Genomic DNA, 22,028 nt, shown 5'->3' with positions numbered 1-22,028 from the left:
AGCTGACCCGCTGATGGGTAAGGACTCGGTGCAAGACGGCGCGTCCCTGACGACAGCACGAGGACGACGAGGATGGGGCGTGCCTGGCGACGCAGCGGGCGGAAGGCGGCGCGGCGGCCGGCGGTCGGGCGGCGACGGCGGGGACGAGGCGGAGGGCGGCGCGGGGCCCGGCGACGGCGAGGCGGTCCCGCACCTCCCGCTCGCGCGGCCCAAGTCCCTGCTGCAGAAGCTGCAGAGCTCCTTCCAGGCGGCCTGGCTGCGGGACTTCCCCTGGCTGCGCTACTGCCAGGACACCGGCCTCATGTCCTGCGGCTGGTGCCAGAAGACCCCCGCGGACGGCGGCGGCGGGGACCTGCCCCCCGGGGGCCACGACGAGCTGTCGCGAGGGACCCGCAACTACAAGAAGACCCTGCTCCTGCGGCACCACGTCTCCACGGAGCACAAGCTCCACGAAGCCAACGCCCAGGTACGGTCGGGTCCCGCTCCTGCCCGCCCCGGTCCTGGCGGGGAAGGGCGGTCAGCTCCGCGCGCCGCTCTCCCCGGGGAGCATCGTTGCGGCCGGGAGAGGTGCGGGCCCCGTGGGCGTGGGAGGTGGGGAAGCCCAGGAACAAGTTTTCAGAAGTTAATCGGTGAGTTGGGGAGGGCGGGGGGATGACAGTTTATTCAGCGGAGCGCTAACTTTATTTCGTTGTTTTACGACTCATTTCTTTGCCCCATCAGATTGAATAAAAAAGAAAACTTAGGAAAGCAGGGTTGAAGGCTTTAACCCGGAAAGGTTGACTTTGCGGTCAAAAGTTTCATTGCCTGTGATTTTTGAAAAGCTCCTTCGGTTCAGTGTTTTATAGCATGCTGGTGGAAGTCAAACCTGGGAGCTCTTTGAAGAATGAATTAAACAATTTCCTTAACCTTTGATGCCACCCTTTTAGGAAAACATCCAGCCGAGAAAACTCTTTACATCAAGTCAGAATAGTTTGAAATATGAGAGCAGTATGTAAATGTAGTGGAAGCTATTTGCTTAACACTCCTTTCTCTTGTACATAATTTTACTGAATTCATCTTCTTTGAACTTGTTGAACTTTGCTTTGGGTAAATTACTGTAGTTTTTGCCTGTTCTACCCAGATTTCTGTGTTGAGATTTTATATAATCTGCCTTTTTCAAAAGTTGATTTGACTGGTAGAGTACATATTTATCAAACTCCTTGAAAGCAAGTCCTTAGTTACAAAACAAGTAAGCTGCACACTGGTTCTTCCTTTTTTGTTTTAATATTTCCACTCTAGAGAGAGTAGTCCTGACCATTTTGATAATCCCCTTTCAGGCCTAGCAGAGGTTGATCAGTTCTCCTTTAAGACTTTTTGGACAACCTGTGCTGGCGGGTGGGATTCGCTCTTTTGTACTTGTAGCCAGTCATTGGCTTGGAAAGTCGACTTGCTGATAGTAGCCCCCCTGTTTATTGGAATGATCTTGGTGCTCAGAACACTTACACTGGAGTTAATTAAGCAGCATCTAGTAACTCCATAGCCCAGAACCTTCTCAGGAGTTAAGGCTTGAACTTTAAAGTGTAGGTTTGTTTTTCCCAGGGGACAGTGGCAATAGTTTTGCACAAATTTTAACTGCCTAAGCCCAGAAGGAAGGTTATTTAAAGATACAAGGCCCAGAAAGGTTAAGTAAATTGTCCTGAGCCTTAGAGCCCTTGGTGATAACTGAGACCAGAGCCTGTGAGGAATGTTGTAATGGGGAAAGAACGGGTTTTGGAGTAAATCTGGGTTCAGATCTCAGCTTTCTGCAATTACTAGCTTTGTGAGCTTGGGCCATGGAGTGAAATAGAACTAACATTTCCTTGTCTTCCATATGCCAAATACGCATTTACCTTAACTCTGCAAAATCATCATTTTGCTCTCATTTTACAGAAGAGGAGTCCGAGGCTTTAAAGGGTTAAGTATGTATTTCTGAAGTTAATTAGTAAAATGATGGAGGTGGGAAACTTGTGAAAATGAAAGTAGACTTTTCTAATAATGGTAGGTTGGTTATTCAGAAAAATTAAAATAGACAATTAGAAAGAATTCTTAATATACTAGTACAATGGGCCAGTTACTCCTCTTATCAGCATAGTCTCTCCCTGTAGGCAAAGCTGAATGGAAATGCAGATTATAATTAGCTGCTTAGTGAACCTGAAATCAGAGGAAGGGGAATTAGTTGGATCACCTTATGACAGACTTGGTGTGGGGCATGTATTCTCCCCCAGGCATGCATCCGGATCTGGGAATTCACTCCTGGGTAAAATCATTATTAAACTTGATCTCTGAATTATCCCTCCCTTCCCATCTCCTTTGCCTCCTTGAAGCTCTCTTTTTATAGATCTCTTATGCAGCCCATCTTCTTTCTCTTGAGACATTCTTTCATCAGACTGAGGGGATACAGTTTACTTTGAGGCTATATATTGGTTCCCTTGGTTGGATTTTGGATGTTTCCATTCTGAATTGATCCTAATCATTTGTCTATGTTAATTCTAGCTAACCTTAGTTTGGGGTGTTAATTTGCTATTGTGTGCCTTGCAGGTACCACCTACATTTCTCCTTGTTAATATGAGTGACAGGTTCAAGAACTGACTTATCCTGTGGACAGTTCATTTTTTTCCATTGTCCTGCAGTCTTTGATTACCAATAGGAGGCAGTATAACACAGACTGTAAGAGCATTTTCGGGTTTAAGGTTAGGGAGACCTGAATCCTAATTCTCTTTATTGGCAAGCAAAACGTAGCTTCTCATGTATGCAAAGTATATATGCCAGCACATAATCACTTAGTAAATGAGGACTATTTTTATCATCATTCTTATTTTCTTTGCAGATAAGTGTAACAAGATGCTTTTTGTGGCCTGGTGTTTCTCATGTCTTAGTGTTACCAGTTTTATCAGTTTGGAGGCTACTTTATCTCACGAAATCACACTGATTCTGGAGAGCAAACCAGTTCCCTTTTTCATACCTTCTGAGACCTTGGCCATTCAGTTCTTTGAACATTCTGAGATTTCTCATCACACATGCCATTTTTCTCAGCTCCATAAAAAAATGCCTTGCATCAACTTCCTCCTATCTTAAAAACATTGAAATAAGAGTGTTAGAGTTAGTTCTTCAGGCAAGAATTCAGTTGGAGGTTGGGGTAGTTCACTCTATTACATACACACTCTTTTTTTGTTGTTTTAAGGAGGCCTGTTTTTTGAGAGGAGTTTGGCCAAATCTTAGTATGTCATTAAGGGTTAATTTTCTTTCTTATTTTTCCTGTAGGTAAGAAAAGTTCTTTTTCATTAATTTCATGGTGGTGACTAAAACATTATAGCACCTTCTTAAAAAGTTTGATATTGTTAACTGGATGTTAGTTGTGAAGGACTCCTCATGGAAGAGTCTGTAAATAAGCTTTCAAAATCTGTTCTGGGCCTTCAATTTCAAAGAGAAGCCTGTAATTCTTTATAAGCATATGTGAGTATAACATGTAAGGGACAGCACATAGTGAGGAAGGGAGAGGGAGAGGGAGAGAGAGAAACAGAAACATCAATGATGAGAATCATCTATTGGCTGCCTCCTGCACTCCCCCTACCGGGGGTCTAGCCTGCAACCCCAGAAATGTGCCCTTGCCGGGAATCTAACTGTGACCTCCTGGTTCATAGGTTGACCCTCAATCACAGAGTCACAGCGGCCAGGCTATCCCTTGTATTTTGAGTAACAGCTGACTATGTCTTTATAGAAGTTCAATAATTAGCTCATACAGGAATTGACCATTTGGCCTAGAGGACTTTAAAAAATTGTTTTAACAGTGATTATTCCACTGTCTGTTGGTTCAGGTCACTTTCTACCCACTTGTGAAATTTCATAGCTTACATCGCACATTGTGCCAGCCCTTTCCAGTTTACTAACCCTGAGACACGCACTCGGATGTATTGGTGTTATGCATTTACTTAGCCTTTCCAGAAAGTAAATGCTGAGTTCAGATCTGGTCTGGTTGACATTATTAAGTGGACTATGTTGAGATCATCACTAAAGCAAAGGTGAAGCAAAGCTACCAGCCTTCTTTGAATTTGGCAACAGTATGGCTCAAGGATTATTGTTTTTGTCAATTTAGGAGGAAAATCTGAAAACCATCTCACTAAGAAGAAGAAATATTAAAGATGAACCTATGCCCATTAAAGAACCACTTTGTAGAATATTATTTGTATAGGTCCTAACATTGTGTTTGAATCCATAATTGTTTTTTGAAAGGGGACTATAATTCTGGGCAGGGAAGTAAATGCTAATTGCTTGTTGGTTTTTAGCTAAATAGCATTTTCTTATTTATTGATTGACTACAGTTGAGTTTACTGCTTGCAACTGAAGTTCTCTCTCTCACTCTCCCTCAGAAGGGTGGTGTAGATTTCCCTACAAATTGGTGGCATTATCTAGCTTCCCAAGCTAGAATGCTGAGGACCCTCTGATTCTTTTCTCCCCAACCCCCACAATCCAGTTAATCACTCAAGTTCTGATTTTTACCTCCCAAATATTTTTCCAAACTCTGCCTCACCATCTCTCCCCCTATTAACATTATCCATCTTCCCTAGTTAAGGTCCTTGATTATTGCAAGTATGTTACACTGTTAACAGTGGCTTCCGCTGGTCAGTATCTCCAGTCCTAGTCCCCCAGTATTAATCCTCTACTTAGCTCCGGTCATCTCTTCCACTAATCCAATCAGATCACTCTGCTTCTAAAGCTCTGGCACCTATAGAAGTGATTCTTAATCTTGTCGGGGATTCTAATCTCTTAATAATCTGATGAAAGCTATAGAAACTTTTTAAGTGTTAGTAAGTGCATATTTGCATATCTTGGGTTTTTGGATCACCCTGGAGTATTTTAAGAAATCTGGAATTGTAAAGCTATTGTAGCCATCTTGGTTCTTTTTCTCCCACTATCTACTTTGCTTAGAATGCACATCCTTCCATCCTTCTCTTTCATCTTCTAAGTCTCAAATCTTTCCTCCAACCCCCCCCCCCCCCCTCCCGAGAGAAATCTGGATTAGATGCACCTCCTGTGCTTCTAACACCGGTGTCTTAGTCTTCAGTGCTTTAGGAGTCTTGATCACTAGTGATAACTTTTTGCCTTTAGTATAAGAATTTCTTATTTGGTTCAGCAAATAATATTGGCCATTTATTTTAGCTATGTTTCACCCAAATCCTCAAGTAATACTCCCCTTGGAAAGCAACACACACTGACTTGTAAACCATTTGTTTCCAAGGGCACATTTAATAGGTGCTCTGATCGTAGTGGAAAAGAAGTTGCTAGTGTTGCTTGTAAAATTAGGGAACATCACTGTTATACAATAGTAATGAGAGAAAAAGTGGTTGAATAACTATGCTTGATTTGTGTAGTTTGTGTTTAAAATAGAATGGGCAAATGTTTTGGTGTACAGGCTTTTGTATGAGTTATTTTTTAAAATTAGGATATTTGGTCTGATAATGGCGGGGAATTTCAGAACCTGGGACTAGCCCAGGAAATTGAGAACACAACGACCAGAGCCTGAAATGGTCACTACAGTTAGACATAGCCATGTCCTTCCTGCAGCTCGGGTGCTGAATGGGCCAGCTTCGAAGCAGCTCCTGCTTTGCTAATGCTAATGCACTGCAGAGTGTTTTATTTTAACTTCAGTAATTCTTAATTCTTGTCCTTACTTTATATTTCAAGAAGGACATGATACATGTTACTCTGTAAATGAAATCCTGCTGATTCTCATTCAGGTGTTCAATTTTTCTTATATTAGCAATGGCGTGCACCAAGCTGTTCACACTTTCCTCTCAGCACTTGGGATGTGAGCACTTTGTGGTGATTACTAACGTTAGTGTACATTCAGCCCTCTGCACCTGCAGGTTCTGCATCCACCCATTCAACCAGCCTCAGGTCAAACATGTTGGGAAAAAACATTACATTGTTGCTGACATGTACTATGGAGTTAGGGCGGCTATGGTTGAGCTTGTACTGAAGATGCACGGACTTTTTTCTTGTCATTATTCCCTGAACAACACAGTATAATAACTATTTACACAGCATTTCCATTGTAGTGGGTATTATAAGTAATGTAGAGATTATTTAAAGTACACAGGAGGATATGCAAGTACTACCTATTTTATATGAGGAACTTGAGTTTAACATTTATGTTTTCCATTCGATTATAGGAATCAGAAATACCTTCAGAAGAGGGATACTGTGACTTTAATAGTAGGCCAAATGAAAACTCTTATTGCTATCAACTTCTTCGACAATTAAATGAGCAGAGAAAGAAAGGTATTCTTTGTGATGTCAGCATTGTGGTGAGCGGAAAAATCTTTAAAGCTCATAAGAACATCCTGGTTGCAGGCAGCCGTTTCTTTAAGACTTTATATTGCTTTTCCAACAAAGAAAGCCCTAACCAAAACAATACTACCCACTTAGATATTGCTGCAGTTCAAGGTTTCTCCGTCATCTTGGACTTCCTGTACTCTGGTAACCTGGTGCTCACAAGCCAAAATGCCATTGAAGTGATGACCGTGGCCAGCTATCTGCAAATGAGCGAAGTTGTTCAGACTTGCCGAAATTTCATTAAAGATGCCTTAAATATAAGCATTAAATCTGAAGCTCCGGAGTCTGTGGTTGTGGACTATAACAACAGAAAACCAGTTAGTAGAGATGGTCTGTCTTCATCGCGGGATCAAAAAATTGCCAGTTTTTGGGCAACACGGAATCTTACCAATTTGGCAAGTAATGTAAAAACTGAAAATGATGGTTGCAATGTCGATGAGGGCCAAATGGAGAACTACCAAATGAATGACAGTGGTTGGGCTCAGGATGGTTCACCTGAATTGACTGAAAGTGAAGCCCCAAGTCAAACAAAAGTGTTTATTTGGAATAATATGGGCTCCCAGGGAATTCAAGAAACTGGCAACAAAACAAGGAGGAAAAACCAAACTGCAAAGAGATTTATTTATAATATACCACCTAATAATGAAACAAGTTTGGAAGACTGCTCCGTGATGCAGCCACCTGTTGCCTATCCAGAAGAAGATATGTCGTTCATTAAGGAAGAACCGGGTAAATATTGTGCATACAAAGTTATTTCAGTTTTCAGCATAATTCCATTTTGCTATAATGTTGAAGTATGCTTTTTAAAGTTTTTTTTCATTATGAAATACACGTAACTAATAAGAAATTTGAATATTTAAAATAGAAGGGTGAAATTATTCAAGCACATAATTTTGGTATCTTAGTATTTTCTCTAGGCCTGTGGCTGTGGGTTATGCAAAGGCTGTGTTAATAATCAGGCATTTGCCTATATTGTTTGACATGCAGACGTCACTCAATGTTTAGTAATTTGACTTTCCTGCTTTAGACTCTGCTCACCTTTTTTGCACCCAGTGCTGGGAACGATAAGTTCTTTAGTTGTAAGATGTAGTTTGTTATTTCAGAACATTTTTGATACCTAGTTAATATCCTTTACTCTTTTAAAAATATATTTGTATTGACTTCAGAGAGAGAGAAACATCAATGATGAGAGAGAAGCATTGATTGGCTGCCTCCTACATGCCCCTACTGGGATTGAGCCTGCAACCCAGGCCTGTGCCCTGACCAGAATTGAACCCTAACCTCCTGGTTCATGGGTTGATGCTTAACCACTGAGCCACATTGCCCAGGCAGCATCCTTTACTCTTTAATGTTTTCGGTAAATTAAACATTTACAAGTGCTTATAGATTTTTGCAAATGGTAATAGTGTTATTCTCATTTGTGTAGAGCTGCTGTTCTTACAATAAATATTACAGAAGCTGGAATATTTTAAATTTGTCCCACTCTTACCTCATTTTCCTTAGTTAAGAGAGGCCTCTGAAATTTTTCTTTGAGACTTTTCAATATATCAAAGGAGTATGTACAAGAATCTTAGCATGTCATATTTGTTGTGTGGGTTTTCAAAAAAGTGGGGTGCAGGGCATTATTGAGGGGTGGAAATAGATTGGAACTTTGCCTTAACGTAACTTGACTACCCCTGTCTAACTTTTTATTTGAAGCAGCAGCCGGTGGGTTGGAGGTTTTCTCTGCAGACCCCACACTTGTCCAGCGCCGCACGTGATGTAATGCTTGCTTTGCCCTGAAGCTCTGTCGCTGTTCAGTGTGATCATGTGGGGATGGAGTACTTTCTGTTAAAAAGAATTACTGTTTTTATTTCCTTTTCCCTTTGGGAAAGGGCAAAATGTCATAGTAATCCTGTGAAATGGTTCCTGTGGCTTTTTAGGTTTGGGTTTAGTTTTCATCGGTAGAAATTTTGCTTGTTTGAACATCAGGTGTGTGTAGTAAACACTGTTTGGTGGTCTTCTCCATCCGGTTTATAAGAGTTAGGACACAATTGATATAGAGCCAGGGATTGGCAAATTTTTACTGTAAAGGGCCAAACAGTAACTATTTTGGCTTTGCTGGTCATAAGGTCAGTTACTTAACTCAGCCATTGTAGCATGAAAACAGTCATACAGGATAGAAACATGCACATGGATGTGTTCCAGGAAAGCTGGATTGCCGACCCTTGGTGTAGAACAGTGGGTGTCAGTCGTGCCCGTATGTTGGCATCACGTGGGTCTCTCCATTAGTTATTCTGGTTAATTGGTCGGGGATATGGCCTGGTTGGTGGGTTTGTTATAAGGTATATAGGTGATTATAATGTGAGCCAAGGATGAGAACCACTCAAAGAGAGGAAAGAACCCAAATAGATTCAGGATTTGGAAATGAGCTCTTCTTCAAATTAACTCTTATCCTCAATTTCTCATCTTTAAAATGTACATAAAAACACAACATCGATCATGGTCATTTTAATCCCTCTTAAAGTTGGGAGGCTATTGAGGTTATTTAAAATCGGCTTTCCAGTACAGTGTAATTCCCACCAAATTCTATATAAAATGGTCTTATAGTTTCAGCTTGACTTTCTGTTTGAATACTTAGAAAACTTTTATAAGCAGCCTATTCCAGTATAGGATAATTAACTATGATTATTAGGAAGTTATTTTATATTGAGCCAAAAATTGCTTTGCTTTCATTACTAAATTCTGTCATTTTGGGCAGTATAATCTGAGCCCAACCTCTAACTTCTAATCTGCCTGATAACTCTTCAGATATTAGCATTTAAAGAATTTCCCTGAAGTCGTCTGGGCTAAGTGCTGTACCTCCCACCTTGTGGATTTTTCCAGTCATAGACATCACCTGGCTTGTTTCACCTGGAAGTTTTGGTGGACAGAATAGACTACACCTCTTAGGCAAGTTCTGACCAGTAGAGAACACAGTGGGTCTGTGTTTACTGAGGGTCAGGCCTTGCTCAAGGTCATTCAGCTAGGAGATAATAGAGGCAGGTCTCATGTTTTGTTAAGACTGTTTAGTACAGTGATTCTCAACCTTCTGGCCCTTCAAATACAGTTCATGTTGTGACCCAACCATAAAATTATTTTCGTTGCTACTTCATAACTGTAATGTTGCTACTGTTATGAATCGTGATGTAAACATCTGATATGCAGGGTGGTCTTAGGCGACCCCTGTGAAAGGGTCGTTCAACCGCCAAAGGGGTTGCGACCCACAGGTTGAGAACCGCTGGTTTAGTACAAGCATGTCAAACTCAAAGGCTATCACGGGCCAAATAAGGTGTAAGTTTATGGGGGCCGCAGAAAAACAAAAGCTTCAATTTTCATAGAAATGTAGGTTTATTTCTATAGAGACATGCTGAATACAAAGAGCTGAAATAAATGAGTCATCGTTAACATAAAATAATAGAACGTTTAAATAAAATTTAATATTTTTTCTTGAGAATATTAACTTACCAGACACTGAATAACTGCACAAGTTAATAAGCGTAACACAAATCTATTTTTCTTGTTCTCCAAAAGTGGAATACTTCCTGTTGCACACACCAAACAAGTCTGTACAAGACTAATGACATGGCAATTGCTAAAATATTCGCTGCTAGTATTAGTGGAGAGAAATGGTGCGCCTGCGTGTAGGGCGAGTAAGGGAAATGAATGCAACATGATTATAGTAATGAGTCATCAGCGAACACTGTAGCTCTATTAATAATTATGTGTAATAGGATATTGTAAAAATTAAGTTGAAATTTTTATTAAAACGTTTTTTACATACTGATATATTAGCTGGGCCACAAAAATACTTGTTGTGGGCTGCACGTGGCCCAAGGGCCGTGAGATTGACATGCTTGATCTTCTAGACCAGCGGTTCTCAACCTGTGGGTCGCGACCCCTTTGGCGGTCGAACGACCCTTTCACAGGGGTCGCCTAAGACCATCCTGCATATCAAATATTTACATTATGATTCATAACAGTAGCAACATTACAGTTATGAAGTAGCAACGAAAATAATTTCATGGTTGGGTCACAACATGAGGAACTGTATTTAAAGGGCCAGCAGGTTGAGAACCACTGTAATCTAGACCCATTCTTTTTAAAAAACTAGTCCCTTTTAAAACTTCAAACATTTTTATGAACCCCACACATTGATTTTACTTTCATTTCATTTTATTAAGTAAATAGAGGAAGTTTTCAGTGAAATAAATGCTTTTAAAATAATTTAAGGTTCTATACCTAAATGTCTGGAGAGTTGCGAACTCTTCACTTTTTCTCCAAGCATTGCTTGGCACATTTGGGTTTCTTAAGCCTACAGTTTGTATAGCACAGCTCTAAATAATGTCTTTTTGCCGCATAATGTTGAAGCTGGTGTTTGGATGCCTCAAAGAAATGTTGTAAGATATTAAGAGAAGACGACACACCCATGGATATCAGGAACTTGATTCAGAGGGTATTTTTAATCGGAGGCTAGCATGTCTGTTATTGGACTCACTACTCAAAGTTAGATCTGCTTTGAACTAACATAAAGACTAGTTCCACTGCCCAAAAAGTCCCACACGCCACCTCTTCACCCCTCCCTCCCTGTCCTCAGGCTTCCGGCAGCAATTGGCCTTTCACATCTCTCTGTTTGGCCTTTTCCAAAGTGCCATATAGTCTAAGCAGCTTCTTTCAAAAGGGGACAGCCGTTCTGCAGGGTGACAGGCTTCTGGCACTGGATTCTGGAAGGAATCTTCCGTGCGGTTTTGTCAAGTTGACACCAACCAGTATGACAGACAGCGTCCTCAGAAGCATTCTCTAGTGATGCAGCAGCAGACTATGTAATTGATTTCTATCTTTCATAGAAGCTGAGAGAATCCTATACTGATAACAGTACTCGGGAACAAGGTGGTCTTGGTCAAGGGATACAGTTCATCTGAAAGCTCCTTTCTCTCATCTGTAGTTCTGATGGGAAAACAGCTGCACAACATTTGTGAATTGAGTTGAGTTGGGTTTAAGCTTTACATTTTCAGTTTTTATAACTGCCTTTTGTCTAAAAAACCTAATTTGAGTATTTATTAAACAATTTTGAGAAAATAATGCTCAAACTCAGTATTTTTAAGATACCCTGACGTGGCACATACTTGAAATGAATTACTTCTTCTAATTAGAGTAAACTCTGTAATTAGTTACCAGCTGACCACCACTTCTGCTCTGTTGTGTTTTGGGTAGTAGTTGGTACTTGGCATTATTTTCATGTGCTGCAGAATCTAAAAATGCTTTCTAAGTGACCATATTTTTAAAGTTATTAAACATCTTTACACTTGAAAAAATGACCATATGATTTGAGACTTCTAATATTTTGACCATGTCACATATGTTTGCTGTGTGAACTATTTAAAATATGTTTAAAAACCATGGAGCTTGGGCTTTGGACTCAGTTTTGCCACTTAACTAGCCCTGAGTTTATCCCACATAATGTCTCTAAGCAGTGGTTCTCAACCTTCTGGCCCTTTAAATACAGTTCCTCATGTTGTGACCCAACCATAAAATTATTTTCGTTGCTGCTTCATAACTGTAATGTTGCCACTGTTATGAATCGTAATGTAAATATCTGATATGCAGGATGGTCTTAGGCGACCCCTGTGAAAGAGCCATTTGACCCCCAAAGGGGTCACGACGCACGAGTTGAGAACCACTGCAATGGAAAGGAAGGAAGGAAAATACCTTAATTCTAAAATCTTGAAAGCTATAAAACTACCTAAAGCTTTTTCTTAATCATTTTTATAACAAAACCTGATACCCAGTTGGCCGCAAAACCAGCTATTGATAGTCTTACTCCCTTAGCTGTGAATCTCTGTTTTGTTGCGGAAGTGCTGTTTTGATTGCAGGATGCTGTACAGACCCCACCGGGAGTGTTGTAGTTAATTACTTTCTAAGCCCTGAAATATCTGCCTTCTGTACCTCACCTCAGGGGTTTCAGATAACAGGTGATGGGCCTAGATCTTGGGTTAGTTTTCTTCCTCTAAGGCAGAGTTCAGCAAAGTGCGGCTCGTGAGCCACATGCGGCTCTTTGGCTCCTTGAATGTGGCTCTTCCACAAAATACCGACTTCTGCGCATGGGCCACGAAGTTTCAATCGCACTGTACATGCGTGCCCGCAGGTGGTATTTTGTGGAAGAGCCACACTCAAGGGGCCAAAGAGCCACATGTGGCTCGTGAGCCTGTTTGCTGACCACTGCTCTAAGGATTCCAGATGTTCTTCCTCATCTTCCCAGCATCCTTTTGGTTGAGTATAATTTAAGTGATGATTTATTATTTTTTTTAATAAACTATTATAATTGGGTTTTAAATAGTAGTTTGAAAGTCTGGTGCTCATTAAAAAATTTTAATACTGTACAAATACTCTGGAACAAGGTGGTCTTGGTCATGTTTACTGATTTGAGAGAGAAAGAGAGAAAAATTGATCGGTTGCCTCCCATATATGCCCCAACCAAGGATCTAACCTGAAACCTAGGTATGTACCCTGACTGGGAATCGAACCTGCAACCTGTTGGTGTATGGGATGATGCTCCAACCAACTGAGCCACCCTGGCCAGGACCCTGATACTCATTTAAAAAAAAAAAAATCCACCAGTAGTTCATGGGCTATAAAATATAGTAATGCCTAAGACTCTTCAATATTTAATCTTGAAAGAATGCTAATAGGCATCTATAAGGTGGTAAGCCTATGCTGCCATCTCTTCCCCTTCTCTATCTTTCCTCCACCTGTATTCTTTCCTCCCCTGTTTTCCGTATTTGTTTGACCCAAAAGATGGCTGTGCTAACCTAAGTGAGAGCCCTGAGGACACAGACCGTGTGGCCAGACCCCTGCTGGGTGCTGAGGAGGCTTGTGTGGACCTGGGAGAAGGGCATCTTTGTGGTTACCACCTGCTAAGGGCATTACATTTTCTAAACCCTGAAAACGTCAAATCGGAGTTTCTGTTACACTGAATGTTTGATTTCTGACAGAACTTTAATATTCTGGGTGACCAGATAGTTTTAAATTTTCAAAGCTTTCCTTTCCAGAAAAGTTGTTATATCCAAATATTACATTTCTGGGACTCCAAAGTAGTTTTCCACATCATAACACGAGGAAATTTGGTAATAAAAGTTTTATTTAAAACTCCAAGAAACTAAGCAACATGCCAGATGATGTTGATGTAAGACTGAGCACACGTGTTCACAGTGGGGTGGCCGTGGCACCCAGTGCAGTGTGATGGGTGCTCAGTAAGAAGCATGGGGAGAGCGTACTGCAGAGGCAGCAGTGGGCTTGGCCCTCGTATGGTGGGGTTTGCCAGGAGGGAGGAGGACGTTCCCTGCTGCAGCTGACAAGTTGGAATAGTGGGTAAAAGAATAGAAAGGGGCTGTCACAGGGAGATGAGGTTGGTGGGTAGGTTAGGGCCAGACTGTGATTCTCTGTTTGACGTGGTAATTGTGAAATTCTTTTAGATTCTGAGACAGCGAGAGGTTTTAACTAGAGATTCGATCTGTTTATATTTGCCTTTAACACAAAAGCATTTGTAGCGTGTTGTTCATGGAGTGGGAAGTGACCCGGGAGCCCGATGAGGTCTGGTCATGGCAGAGTGCCTGCCTTGAGGAGTGCGAGGGAACGGGAGAGCCCAGGCTGGGAGGCGCAGTTCCGCGTGGAGGGGAACTGCTGCAGGAGCTCAAGGGTGCTTTATTGCATAGACCACATCACAACTGTTTACTCCACTGAATGAGGGAAATACTGATCTCAGTGAAGGAAGTGAAAATAACCTATACCTGTTCATAAAAACACTAGAGGCCCAGTGCATGAAATTCGTGCACTTGGCGGGGGTCGGGGGTGGGGGTGGTGTTCCTCAGCCTGGCCTGCTCTCTCTCACAGTCCAGGAGCCCTCGGGAGATGTCTGACTGATGGCTTAGGCCCGCCATAAGTCGGACATCCTTAGTGCTGCTGCAGAGGCGGGAGAGGTTGCGTTGAGCGTCTGCCCCCTGGTGGTCAGTGCGCATCATAGCGACTGGTCATTTGGCCGTTTGGTCAATTTGCATATTAGCCTTTTATTATATAGGATGCTCTTTCCATTGCTTGTGAACCAGATTTTTAAAAAACCCATGACCTACAAGAGGTCATGTTTTAAAAAGGCAAGACATGTTAATCAGAGAATTATTTTAAAAATGAATTCTGAGGAGGAGGTTGCTATATTATTTTTTTATATTATTGATTTCAGAGAGGGAGAGAAAGATAGAAACATCAATAATGAGAAAGAATCATTGATCAGCTGCCTCCCACACCCCCCTACTGGGGATCCAACCCACAATCCAGTCATGTGTCCTCATGGTTCATAGATTGAGGCTCAACCACTGAGTAACACTGGCTGGGCTGGAGGATGCTTTAGAGATAATGTATAAGTGCAAAGAACAGTGATAGCTGACATCGAGGTCCATTTAAGATTTTGAAATGGTTGTATTAAATAAAGGGAAGTTAATAAAGTTGAATGCTGGTTTAGCAGAGTGTAGTGAGGGTTATCTTTGCTCCTTTAGCAGAACAGTATATCAAGTATCACTAGAAAGTGAGTTTAAGGTGGACAGCATTGCAAATTGAGCCCTTTTTGGTTGTTTGCTCTGCACCAGGCCACACGCCTGGTGCTTGTAACACATTACCAGGAGTTGAGTCAACGAGCAATGCAGCTCTCTACCTCTAGCAGCTAGCCCAGGGGTGGGCAAACTTTTTGACTCAAGGGCCACAATGGGTTCTTAAACTGGACCGGAGGGCCGGAACAAAAGCATGGATGGAGTGTTTGTGTGAACTAATATAAATTCAAAGTAAACATCATTACATAAAAGGGTACGGTCTTTTTTTTTTATAGTTTTATTCATTTCAAACGGGCCGGATCCGGCCCGCAGGCCATAGTTTGCCCACGGCTGAGCTAGAGTCTAGCTTAATCTTAGCTCCCTCATGCAACGAGGATACGAACATTCTTACTATTGTGACATACACATGGAAAGTTTGTGTGAGAAAGCATATACAAAAGGACTTACTGCTTGATGCATAAACTCTGTTCTTTGTCTTCTTTGAGGGAGGGGTCTGCTATTACCTGTTCATGGGAGAAAGACATTTGTAAAAATAGAAGAAATTATACATGGCTTATCATTTAGCTCTGATGATTTGAATCATATTACACAGCACACATAATACCTGCTACCATTCAGAAAGCTGTTATCTTGTGAAACTAACGTTTTAATAGTTCTTTAAAAGGTCTGACAATTGTAGAGAGATCTTAGCCCTTTTTGCTAAGTTTAAATGAAGTGAAATATTTCCATAGCAAAGTCATGAATGTTAGAAAAGCAAATATATTAAAGAGTTTACTTTTTAATCTTATAATTTTAGAGAAAAAGATGGTGAGGAAGATTTACTGCCTTTGCTTCCCAGCGAAGCAAATTCGTCCCTATATCAAGTGAACAGTTGGTTACCTGGCTTCTCTCCCACTCACATCAGCGAAACTGATGAGAAATGAGTTGCTAGGCAGTTTGGCTGGTGTCACGTAAGGTCCAGAGTGATGTGATGTATTGCTTCATGCATTAAGCATGCTACTTAGGAAAGCTGTTGTCAGCCTGGCAGAGCTCACCTGTGTTGAGGTTTGTTTTTAATACCAAGAACCAAGTAGCTGGTACCTCTCCAAAGAGATTTACTGTCTAGCACGGGTGTGGTTTTGTGCGGAGGGGAAATATTGCACACAGGACGACTACATTAGCCATCTATTATTGCTGTTGTGTACTTAGTGTCCATGTAGGATTAAAGATTACAAGTTAAATTCTAATACTTTCGAGATGGGGTAGACGACGGGAGATGTCTGTTTTAAGAACCAGCAGAGGAAAGCCTTCAACAAATCACTATAGAATGTTACATAAATAGAAATACCCCATATTGACAAACCATTGTGGGAATTTGACAAATGCCCTCTCAACAGGCTACACTTTCGAATTACTGTTTTTAAAAGACAGAAACTTAATAACATTGTTTGGATAGTGATTTGCATTTTATTTTTGAATTTCAAAATACATTTAACTTTTCGTAGGAAAACAAAGCTACTGAATTTCACTTATTTTTCAGTGTATGGACGTGTTTTAGTGCAATTGTACACCTGAAAACTGAGAAATTATTCTTCAAACACCATTAATTACAACTAAACTAGTAATGTTGCAAAGGGCAGATTATTTAAGTAGCATTTAACATTTCTTGAAAAGCTTTTTATTATGCATTTTGATAAATATCCCATCTAGTAGAGGTAATATGCAAATTGATCATCACTCCAACACACAAGATGGCCGCCCCCATGTGGACACAAGATTATCGCCACAAGATGGCCAGAAGGGGAGGGCAATTGTGCGCGATCAGGCCAGCAGGAGAGGGCAGTTGGGAGAGACTAGGCCTGCAAGGGAGGGCAGTTGGGGGCGATCAGGCCTGCTGGGGAGGGCAATTAGGGATGACTGGGCCAGCAGGGGAGGGCAGTTAGGGGTGACCAGGCTGGCAGGGGAGCAGTTAGGCATCGATCAGGCTGGCAGGCAAGCGGTTGGGAGACAGCAGTCCTGCATTGTGAGAGGGATGTCCTAAACGGGCAGTCAGACATCCCTCGAGAGGTCCCAGATTGGAGAGGGTGCAGGCTGGGCTGAGGGACATACCCCCCATGCACGAATTTCATGCACCGGGCCTCTAGTTGGGAAAATAAGACCCAAATAGTGTTCTGCTCTGAAGGACCAGGTGAAGGAGTGTGGTCTGTTTACTTCTCAGTCATCCTCCTGATGTCCCACCTATTTCATACTCTGGCATCACCCTCCCATCTACTGGACAGAAAAGTCCTGAGTGCTGCCTTCAAACTCCTCTCCGGACAGATGTTCCTTGCTCTCTCTCCTGTTACCCAAACAGACTCCCTGGGAACCTTACAAACCTGACCATTTCTTTTTGTGGTATTTCTTCAATAGCTTTAACTTCTCCCCTTCTTAGTGACTTCTTCCTTTCAGCATTTAAATATGTTTATTACTTTCATCTTATAAATGACAAAACTCTTACTCTATTCGGCACTCTTCCCTTTTACAGCCAAATTTCTCAAATTGTATTATCTCCTAATTCATTATCTCCCATTCTTTTTTTTTTTTAAATATATTTTATTGATTTTTTTTTTTTTACAGAGAGGAAGGGAGAGGGATAGAGAGTTAGAAACATCGATGAGAGAGAAACATCGATCAGCTGCCTCCTGCACACCTCCTACTGGGGATGTGCCCGCAACCAAGGTACATGCCCTTGACCGGAATCGAACCTGGGACCTTTGAGTCCACAGGCCGACGCTCTATCCACTGAGCCAAACCGGTTAGGGCTATCTCCCATTCTTAACACAGGCCATTGTTACTTCCTGCTTGCCCCCACCCACCCACCCACCCACTGGTGCTCAGGATTCTTGGATGAAATGAAAGTGACCCATATTTCAGGCTTCATCTTGAATTCTTGACAGCACTGTCACCGTGGACTACTTCTTGAAATACTTTTCTAACAATCTTTGTATACCCTTTGGTAGATTATTAAATGCTAGGATTCCTCAAGGCCTCATCTGTTTACTCCCATGGCTTTATTTGCCATGTGTATTCTAACGACTCAAACATTTTTGTCCCCAGCTCAAGCACCAAATCTAAAGTTTTTGGTACTAAATTTCTCCACCTGGAAGAAAAAAATACAGCCCTAAGTCTTCCCTGAGCATCAGAGTCCCCTAGAGGGCTTACTAACTCCAGGTTGCTGGGCCCCACCTCCAGAGTCTCTGGTAGGTCTGTGGGTGGGCCTGAAAATGCCATTTCTAGGAAGTTCCCAGCTAGCAGTGCTGCTGGGGGAGGGACTGCACGAGCACTGTGGCGCGGTCCTCAAATCACAGAAGCAAAGTAGCCTGTTTTCACAGCGGGGCCGTGGCAGAGCTGGTCTCCAGGAAGTCCTAGCGCTGCCTTTCTTCACCCCGTCCCACCCCAAGCATATTATTCAGCCTTGTTCTGAAGTACATTTCACTCAGTAAAGTTCACAATTGAACTTCCTACACCTTCCTGTCCCTTCCAGGAATGGGCTCTTTTCCTCAGTTCTCAGCTGCCATTAGCGAACAGTCTGAAAACCTTCACCACCACCCCAGCACCCAGTCTGTCACCAAACCCTGTCAGTTTTGCCCCACAAACTCTCAAATTCATCCACTTTTCTCCATTTGCCATGGCCATTCAACCAAGTCACAAGCCACCACCAGCTCTCACTTGTAGTATTAAAATAGCTTCCTAACTGGTCTCCCTATATCTCCTCTTGCCCTCCTTTGATTCATTCCTACACCAGGAATAGTTTTTTGGTGTTTTTTTTTGTTTAAGACAAATGAGACTAACAGCCTGTTTAAAACCCTTTTATTGCTCTTAGCAAAAAAAGGCCAAATTCTTTACAGAAGCCTGCAGGAGCCTACATGACTATTTGTGTCTACTTGGGATCAATTAAACTATTCTTCTCTCGGTCATGATGGAAGTGTTATCCTACTGGCCTCGTAGTGTGAAAGTACCAGATCTGGTGGGTGGTTTGGGGTTTATAGCTGCACTAGAACCACTGCTGGGTAGCGTCTCATTGTATGATTATATTTGCCCACCATAAACTTTTTAACCTTTAGTATTGAGAATCGGAGCAGTACAGAATGGTGATACCAAGGATGGGTCTTGAATAGAAGGCAGAAGAGGGACAGTCCATAGTACGCGGCATTTTAACACTGTCTTCAGAAATGTGTGATTCATCTGGGAGAGTAGATGGTGCCAGTGGGTGAGTCTAGATTCCTAAGCAGGCACCTGAAACATTACGTTGGACTCAAAGGAGTTTGAAGATTATTGTAAAAGCTGTGGTTAACCATGGGCGATCATAAGTAAAGGAGCAACTTAAAGATTGATGTTTTTGGAAGATCTCTCAGGCAGTGTGTGGGGAGAGTGGTGGTGGGAGCAAAACCAGGAGCAAAGAGGCACGTGGCACTCACCGTCCACTGTGGCCAGGGAACTGTCTACACCAGTGGTTCTCAACCTTGGCTGCACGTTAGAATCACCTGGGAATCTTTTTAAAATCCTGATTTCTGGGCCTCATCCTCCGAAATTCTCTTTCTTTGTTACTAATGTTGTGGCCCCACCCCATAACAAAGAAACAGAAATGAAGGGATGGAACAGATTTAAAGGGATTAACACGTTAGTGTGCTTTTTCCTTTTATGCTGCCTATCACAGCCTTTCCACAGTTCACTATGAACTCTTGGGAATGACCTCTTCTCTGATAGCTTCCTTTTTATTTTAGCTTTATATTTCCTTCCCAGCTCTGAGCCATATGATGTTTTATACATCCAGTACTTAGTACCAGCAGTAGTCATCCTCTGTTGGGTGCCAGACATCATAATTAAACCCTTGGTTTGCATTAACCTAATTTCTCTGTCAAATCTGATACAAGTAGATGCATGTGAGGAAACTGACATGCGCTCGTGTAGCCAGTAGCCAATGGAGCTGGAGTACCGGTGCCCCCGGGCTGGCAGCCCATGCTCCAGTACACTGTGCTTGCTGCTGAGTGTGCACTTACTCTTGTGGTTGAAAATCATGTCTCGCCCTTCCGTGCCTTGCGGTGTTGAGCAGGTGTTCAGCACTTGCAGATAGCCCTCTGTGTGCCCAAGAAACAGTTCCAGAAGGGAGTGTGTTGGGTGGCAGCTGTGGTGCGGCTGTAATAACAGATGACTCTCCATCTCTTTCAGATCTGGATGGTGCTCTGCTCCCGGGGCCGGACTGTGACAGGAATGTGAACGCAAACGTGCTGGCAGAAGCCAGCTTGGGGCAGGATGCAGGCGATGCTGGTAGGCACAGCAGGACTTGTTGTCGACAGTATTACAGTGTCCCTTTAACACCCCTCCACCCGTGCAGTAAGAATTTAAAAAGAATACATTTAAGAGGATTTGAGGATTGGGAAGTGTTTGTGTACATGTTTACTAAGGACCTACTGCAGTTTCTTTTTCTTAAAGGAGAGGATTATATGTAAGTACTTTCATCTGTGGTGTCTGTGATTATGATGGACTTTGGAAGCCTGTAAATAAAAAGATAGGCATTTCTCCTTTGTTGGGTGGACATTGTAAAACTCAATATCAAAAGTAATTATGATGACTTCTGTTAAAGCAGCGGTTCTCAACCTTGGCTGCACATTAGAATCACCTGGGAATCTTTTTAAAATCCTGCTTTCTGGGCCTCTTCTTCTGGAAATTCTGTTTCTTTGTTACTAATGTTGTGGCCTCACCCCATAACAAAGAAACAGAATTTCCGGAGGATGAGGCCCAGAAATCAGGATTTTAAAAAGATTCCCAGGTGATTCTAATGTGCAGCCAAGGTTGAGAACCACTGTGTTAAAGTATAGATGGCATGAGAATGGTAATTATTAGAATGATTAATGTATTTGAATTAGCTTTGATATAAAATAATTGGCTGTTGCTGGCTACAGAAAATATTAATTCTAAATAGTAATATTTACCTGGTATATCAGCTGTACTTTAGGGAACAAAGAATTCATGCACATTCCACAGAATTACATGAATACATTATGAGTCAATTAGAAAGGGAAAGGTTTCTTTACAGAAGAATGACAAGCTAATAAATATAGAAGAATGATATTTTTGCATCCCCACAGGAAATAATTCAAGAACGTCACTCTATGGTGACATGGTTGATGGGCTTCCAGGACAGCACAGGGATGTGGGAATGGAAGGTTTACAGGGTGATGGTGTCTTCAGTTACAAAGAGGAAAAGGTAGCTGTACAATAAAGAGGTCTGATGAGTGACCATCACCGAGTGATCAAACATAGTGCTACAGTGAAAGGAACCGGAACACGGGCCTCCGGACGCACAGTGTTTATGGTGTTCTTGCCCCAGATCTGATCACACAGGAAATGAGGTAGATGGACGTAAGTCCAGCTAGTCCAGATTCTAAAGGTCTAGTGCCAGGAAAGACAAGCAGAGGGACCATGGATTGAAGGGGACCAGTCCCAACAAGGACTAAAGGGGCATTCTGGGCACAGCTGGATATTTAAATATGTTGTATGGATTAAATGACAGGTGTTGAACAACTTTAAATTTCTTGGATGTGATAAAGGTGCTGTGGTTATGTGGGAGAAAGTTCTAGAAGATGCACGCTGTGTTTAGGGGTGAAGAGATGGTTGTACAGCTTGTTTTCAAATAGACATCAAAGGTGTGTGTATGTATTGCAGAGCACATTCTGCAAAATGAACATTTGTTGAATGTACATACAGGGATATAGATGGTCATTGTTTCAGCTTGTGTAGCCTAGACATTTTTTGAAGAATTGATGGGGAGGGGACTACTAGGAGTACTTCTTACCAAAAGCTGTTGGGCTTCTGAAGTCAGAATACACCAGCAAAAAACGAAGCCAAAACTCGGAGAAGCTCCCTTAAGGTGGTTTCTCCTAACTGTTGAAAGAATTTACAAAAAAGGTTTTGAAGTTAGTAGTTTACAGATTTGGGTTACAGTTTGAAGACTTTTGCTGTTCAGAGAATCACTGAGTACAGGAATGTTTTCTTGCCCTTGCTTTTGGTTTAGAAATCTGTTTTAAGAATGGACTGATTCAG

General features: G+C 42.0%; 1 protein-coding gene across 1 annotated transcript in view; it reads left to right on the top strand.

The window, feature by feature from the left end:
* The first annotated feature begins 10 nt into the window (after window positions 1-10).
* The window catches only part of ZBTB10 (zinc finger and BTB domain containing 10), a 30,601-nt gene continuing 8,583 nt past the window's right edge, over window positions 11-22,028 (top strand). The window contains exons 1-3 of the mRNA XM_006086281.3: window positions 11-466; window positions 6,189-7,080; window positions 20,154-20,252. Of these exons, the coding sequence (XP_006086343.1) occupies window positions 14-466; window positions 6,189-7,080; window positions 20,154-20,252 (1,444 nt within the window). The 5' untranslated portion in view covers window positions 11-13. The remainder of the gene's footprint in view (window positions 467-6,188; window positions 7,081-20,153; window positions 20,253-22,028) is intronic.

The sequence above is a fragment of the Myotis lucifugus genome, unplaced genomic scaffold, assembly GCF_000147115.1.
Source record: "Myotis lucifugus unplaced genomic scaffold, Myoluc2.0 scaffold_27, whole genome shotgun sequence".
Taxonomy (NCBI): Eukaryota; Metazoa; Chordata; class Mammalia; order Chiroptera; family Vespertilionidae; genus Myotis; species Myotis lucifugus.
The sequence above is the reverse complement of the archived record's forward strand: the minus strand, read 5'-3'. Positions and strand labels throughout refer to the sequence as shown.